This window comes from Pseudoliparis swirei, chromosome 7 (assembly GCF_029220125.1).
Source record: "Pseudoliparis swirei isolate HS2019 ecotype Mariana Trench chromosome 7, NWPU_hadal_v1, whole genome shotgun sequence".
In the NCBI taxonomy this organism is placed as follows: domain Eukaryota; kingdom Metazoa; phylum Chordata; class Actinopteri; order Perciformes; family Liparidae; genus Pseudoliparis; species Pseudoliparis swirei.
The window spans coordinates 13951658-13957897 of NC_079394.1; the positions used below are offsets into that span (position 1 = coordinate 13951658).

At 51.8% G+C, this 6240-nt stretch overlaps 1 protein-coding gene across 1 annotated transcript; it reads left to right on the top strand.

The window, feature by feature from the left end:
• Positions 1 to 98: 98 nt before the first annotated feature.
• rsph14 (radial spoke head 14 homolog) lies at positions 99 to 3508 on the top strand. The gene is made up of 6 exons (XM_056419413.1): positions 99 to 273; positions 483 to 585; positions 1718 to 1836; positions 2326 to 2560; positions 2659 to 2795; positions 3118 to 3508. The coding sequence occupies exons 1-6, from the start codon at positions 99 to 101 to the stop codon at positions 3390 to 3392; spliced, it is 1044 nt and encodes a 347-aa protein (XP_056275388.1). The 3' UTR covers positions 3393 to 3508.
• The last annotated feature ends 2732 nt before the right edge of the window (positions 3509 to 6240 follow it).

Sequence of the window (6240 nt, forward strand, 5' to 3'; positions counted from 1 at the left end):
GAAGTGACGTCACATCTTCCGGTTGACGGTTGCCTGGCGACCGTGTTTTCTGCATTTCTCCGCCTTCACGGTACTTGCGGTCCGCTAGAACCGGGCGCATGGCCGGTGCTCTTACAGACCCGACGCTGGCTCCGGTGGCCTTCGGACGGCGCGCCGTGCCGCAGCTGTTCGGGGATCTTCTTCAGCCGGAGACCCGCACGAGGCTCCGGGCTCTGGGGTCCCTCTGCGACCTGATCCACGACCCGGAGCGGATCTACCAGACCGCCAACGGGGGTGATGCACCTGCATGCATGCATATATATATATAATTATTCTAATAACATTAGATTACAATAATAATGCATTATATTTATAATAATACATTTTATATATCAAATAAGGACATTTACTGTATTCTACAATGAGAGGAAAAACAAATCTACAGAGGGCTGATGTCCTCTTCACATCCTTCTCTGCCTCTCCTCCTCCTCCTCCTTCTGCAGGCTTTCTGGACCAGCTGGTAGTTTTGTTTAAAGATGAAGATTCTTCAGTCAGAACAAAAACATGTGAGCTGCTTCACCTGCTGACGTCCCACAGCATCGGCAGGTAGACACGTTTGTAGTCTTGTTTTAGACACGTTTGTAGTCCTGTTTGTAGACTTGGTGTCCTTTTAGTAGTCCTGTTTGTAGTCCTTGTAGTCCTTGGTGTCCTGTTTGTAGCCCCGTTTGTAGTCCTGTATGTAGTCCTTGTAGTCCCTGCAGGGATGGATTAACCAACGGGCCTACCGGGCCCAGGCCCAGGGGCCCATGAGCTCAGGGGGCCCCTGGGCCTGAGCCTCTGCGCGTGACGTCGCTGTGATTAACATTGTATTGATATGAATATGATGATATGACACGATGCGCCGTAGCCGGTATATGCTGGGCTTAAGTCATTCATGTCAGTAACAGGGCCCCAATAGTCCTACTGAGGGATGGATTACCGAACGAGCCTACCGGCACCAGGGGCCCGTGAGCTCAGGGGCCCATGAGCTCAGGGGCCCGTGAGTTCAGGGGGCCTGTGAGTTCAGGGGGCCCGTGAGCTCAGGGGGCCCGTGAGTTCAGGGGGCCCGTGAGCTCAGGGGGCCCGTGAGCTCAGGGGCCCCTGGGCCTGAGCCTCCTCGCGTGACGTCGCTGTTATTAACATTGTATTGATATGAATATGATGATATGACACGATGCGCCGTATGCCGGTATATGCTAGGCTTAAGTCATTCATGTCAGTAACAGGGCCCCAATAGTCCTACTGAGGGATGGATTACCGAACGAGCCTACCGGCACCAGGGGCCCATGAGCTCAGGGGGCCCCTAATCCAGAGCCTCTGCGTGAAGTAGCTGTTATTAACTTTGTATTGATATGATGATATGACACGATGCGCCATAGCCGGTATATGCTAGGCTTAAGTCATTCATGTCATGGTCATATAATTCGCGTTATGTTGTCTGCTCAGCTCCGGTATCGTTGTTCCATACGGACTGTTTTGTTAGCGATGTAAACAATGTTGTTTATATTTAAAAAAATTTTTTTTTTTTTTTTTTTTTGGGGGGGGGGGGGGGGGGCCCTTGACACGTCCAGGCCCAGGGGCCCGTGGTTTCTTAATCCGTCCATGAGTCCCTGGTGCCCTGCTTGTAGTCCTTGTGGTCCTTGTAGTCCCTGGTGTGTCCAGCAGGGGGCGCTGTAACTCCTCTGTTCTCCTCCTGCAGACAGGCCCTGCTGGCCTCCTGCCTCCTGCCTCCTCTGTCTCAGCTGCTGGACGACTCCTCGTCCTCCTGCAGGAGGAGCGTCCACTGCGTGCTAAGCCGCCTTGCTCTGCTGCCTGCAGGTCACATGATCACTTGTATCAAAGAAATGAATATAATGTATCAGGGCTCTCAAGTTTTGAAGACAGGCAAGCGTGAGATTTCCATCAGCACCCGATACAGCTGACCGTTGCGCGCGCCGGCATCGAGCCGAAAAGAGTTGTTGAGACCGGGGGGGGGGTGCTAGTGACTATTTCTACTCCGACAAAAGTTGTTGACGGGGGGTGCTAGTGACTTTTTTTTGCTCCATCCCAATGCGCGCAGACCGGCGTCGGAGCTCTGCAGCGGAACAATCGATCGGCGTATTGAGCACCCCTGCATTCAAGCATTAAATAGCCGAGAGGTTTTTTCAGCGTGAGGAATTCGATGTGTGGCGGGAGTGCGTGAGATAAGACCGAAATGCGTGAGTCTCACGCTCAATGCGTGAGACTTGAGAGCCCTGATGTATGAACCATGAACACAGAGAAGCACTCATTGTACTTTCCTCTGGTTCATCTTATCTATCCCTGCAGGGGCCGCAGCTCTGCTGAGCCTGGTTCCTAAACTGATGCTGAAGCTCAGAGAGCATGAGGAGCATGAGGAGGAGCATGAGGAGGAGGTGCTGCTCCTCTCCACCATCGGCTCCTGCTCCAGGCTGGACGCTCTGCCCGCTCTGGCTTCTGACGGCGTCTCGCTGCTGGGACGCAAACTGTCCCACCGCTCCCCGAACATCCGCAGGGAGGCGGCTGGAGCTCTGATGGCCCTCAGGTTCAACACTTCAACTCTTTTCAGTGGTTCAACTTGTACTTAACACTTCAACTCCTTTCAGTGGTTCCATTTGTACTAACCACTTCAACTCCTTTCAGTGTGTGTGAGGACGGCAGACGGCAGGTGTGTGAGGAGGCGCTACTTCCTGTCCTGGTCGAGCTGCTGCAGGACGAAGACGTGGAGGTTCAGGCCAACGCCGCCGGAGTCATCATGTACACCGGGATCATCACCGCAGGTACAAGTACACACCGTGAAGTACTTAAATACACACCATGAAGTACTTTCCCCCCACTGTCACACAGTTGTAATCATCACAACTGGCTCAAAGTACTACAATACCCATGATGCAAGTGTCCTTAATCTTCAGCTAAAGATTGGTTTGTTGGTGAAATGCACTCTGTGAGTCGTAGTTGACGCACCATTTGACTTCTCTGACCACCTTAATGCACCATGTGACTCCTCCAGACCACCTTAATGCACCATGTGACTCATCCAGACCACCTTAAACACACCCTGTAACTCCTCCGGACCAATGGGCTAACAGAGTCTGGTTGCAGGTAAGCAGCGGTGTCTTGACCTGAACGTCATCCCCGTTCTTCTGGACCTGGTGTCCAGAGAGAAGCAGGAGGAGGAGGAGGAGAGGAGGAGGAGAAAGGCCCTGGTCATGTACTCCCTGAGGGCTCTGTCATCGCTGGCGGAGGCTCCAGCCGGCCGCCGCCTCCTGCTGGAGCAGCTTCCCCTGCTGGTGAGGAGGAGCGAGGCAGCAGAGGAGGACCAGGACGTCCGGCGGGCCGCTCAGACCGCCGTCAGGGTCGTTACCTGGACTCCCTGAGACCTCCAGAACAGAGCCCCAATAAACAATGATTATTATTCATTGATTATGTATTCTTAGTTAACTACCTGCCTCTGTTGCATCGTGGGAATTCATTGATTAAAATATGTCTTTTATTTTCTAGGAGGTCTCTTCACTAACATGTTCTTTAGTTTAGTAGAAGAAGAACTGACAAAGATCCTCTAAGCAACAGAAGCTCCAAGGGATAGGAACAACTTCCTGTTTCAGAGTTTCACAATAAAAGCAGAGAAACAGAATCACAGTTTAAACCTCTTCAATCAACATTTACTGATCAATAATCCTCAAGATTCCTCTGTCATGTGACACAAACTGTTCCACATGGAAATCAATAGTAACTTTATTTTTCATGATAGACACAATAACATAATTGTTCCTTTAATGTTGATATTTATGAATGATCTGAATATATATGATTTAATATACAGTTCAATGTAGGAGGTTTATTTTGAAAGGCAGTGAATACTTCTGACTCCGACAGGGGAGAAGACCCCTCCCTCTCAGACGCCTTTGTCTCTCTGAGGACTTCAAGGATCAGATTGCAACTCGACCGACCCACAGACCTTCATGCCTTGGTTGCCTTGGTTACCAGGATAGATAACCGGCTGCACGAGAGAGGCAGTGAGAGACGCCTGAAGGAAATCTCCACCACGTCTGTCAGACCTATACCCAAGCCCTGTTGGAACCGCCAAGCTGACCCCACAGGGAGATGGGAGGAAGCCATTGGGCCATACTACTCTCCTCGGAGACTAAAGGAGGGGAGATCCTTTACTGTGGGAAGCTGGGATACTTCCTGGCGAGGTGCCCGTCAAAAGACCAGGAAGTGAGAGGATTACTGGTGAGCCTCTTCCTCCTCATGTCCTTCCAGACCCCTGACGCACGCTCTCCTGCCTTCCACTGCTGTTTCCCTGGAATTTACGGTATTCATCGATTCAGGAGCAGATGATAGCTTCATTGATCGGTTGGTAGTCCTCGAGTCTCCCCTGCTTGCCCACGCCCTAGACGGCAGTCTACTCTTGGTTATCCCCATGGTTACTGCAACATAACCCACACATTGATTGGCTTACAGGGTCCATAGTGGGGTGGAGAAACCAATGTCATTCATCTTGTCACCGGTCTGCCTCTCCTAACGTACCTTCCAAGCCTTCAGGCCCCCTTACAGATGCTGCGGACGTCTCTGGGGTTCCCCCGATGTACCAGGACCTCGAAAAGGTGTTTTGCAAGTCCTGTGCCACCTTCCTTCCTCCTCACCGACCATATGACGCACCATCGACCTCCTTGTCGGGGCCTTCTCCCCCAAGGGATGCCTCTACTCTCTATCTGGCCCTGAAACGCAGGCAGGTACATCAAGGACTCTAAGGACGCTGGTATTATTCCTCATCCCCCGCAGGAGCTGAATTATTTTTTGTGAGCAAGAAGGACAAGTCATTACGTCCCTGAGTGGACGACAGCTTTCAATTCCAAAGTGGTCACTATGAGTACCTTGTCATGCCGTATGGCCTCACTGACGCCCCAGCCGTGTTTCAGGCCCTGGTTAAGGATGTCCTAAGGGACATGTTGAATAAGTGTGTGTTGTGTACCTGGATGACTTCTTGATTTTTTTCCAAGAATGAGAAGGAACATGAACAGCGTGTCCGCAGAGTTCGGCAGCGGTTGCTGGAGAATCAGATGTTTGCCAAAGCGGAGAAGTGTGAGTTCCACCAACGCACCTGGGAGCATCCAGATGGATGATGACAATGTTAGTGCTGTTTCTGACTGGCCGGTTCCATCTGACCTAAAGAAGCTACAGAGGTTTTTGGGATTTAACCCTTTTCCCCAGCAGAGAAGAACCATGACCGGTTCTCCAAGATGGCCGACTTTGTTCCCCTGCCCAAGCTCCTCTCTGCCAAACAGATTGCAGAGATTATGTTCTCCCAGGTGTTTCGCCTTCATGGTCTCCCACAGGATCTAGTCTCTGACCGGGGGCCCCAGTTCGTGTCCGTGTTCTGGAAGGAGTTCTGCCGACAAATGGGGGCTACCGCCAGTCTCTCTTCCGGGTTCCGTCCTCAGTCCAATGGCCAGACGGAGCATTACAACCAGGAGATGGAGACAGGACTTCGTTGTATGGCCTCCCAGTATGCCCATAATTCTCTTCCTGTCTCTGCCATAGGTCTCTCCCCCTTCCAGTGTGTTTACGGGTACTTACCTCTCTTGTTTCCAGACCTCGAGGGAGAGGTTGCGGTTCCATCCGCACAGGCTCAGGTGCGGCAATGTCACCCTACGTGAAGAAGGGCTTGCGGTGCTGCTTCGGACGTCCGACCGCTACAAGAGAACAGCTGACCCCTGCTCCTCACTACCGGGTGGGGCAGAGGGTCTGGCTGTCCACGAAGGATCTTACCCTTCATGGGTAGTCTCGCAAGCTGGCGCCTAGGTTCATCGGACCATTCCCGACTTCCAAATTAATTAACCCTGCGGCGGTCCGGTTAGAACTCCCAAAGACCAACCTACCTTCCACGTCTCTAAGGTGAAGCCTGTAAGGACCAGCCCACTGGAACTGTAACACCCATGGTTCTGCGTCCGTATCCCCAGTGTCTGTTGATTCATTCCCTTCACCTGCTCGTCTACCTCCCTGATTAGTCATGCCCTACACCTGTGGTTTTATATATACACCCATTCTTTGCCTTGTTTCCTGACAGATTGTTGTTGTTAATGTACGTTCACACCAAAAGCGACGCGATTTCTTCGTGCGACCGAATCCCATGAAAAGTCAACTTACAGACGTGTGTGGCTGCGATAGACTCAACATTTTTCCGGGCGGCGCGTTTGGGGCGTTTACAACGGCGCGTTTTCA

Excerpts from the sequence above, each read along its gene's own strand:
- rsph14 (XM_056419413.1), top strand. The coding sequence starts at position 99 with ATGGCCGGTGCTCTTACAGACCCGACGCTGGCTCCGGTGGCCTTCGGA. Across the intron at positions 2,561-2,658 it reads GGAGCTCTGATGGCCCTCAG|TGTGTGTGAGGACGGCAGAC; the intron begins GTTCAACACTTC and ends AACTCCTTTCAG. Across the intron at positions 2,796-3,117 it reads CACCGGGATCATCACCGCAG|GTAAGCAGCGGTGTCTTGAC; the intron begins GTACAAGTACAC and ends GTCTGGTTGCAG.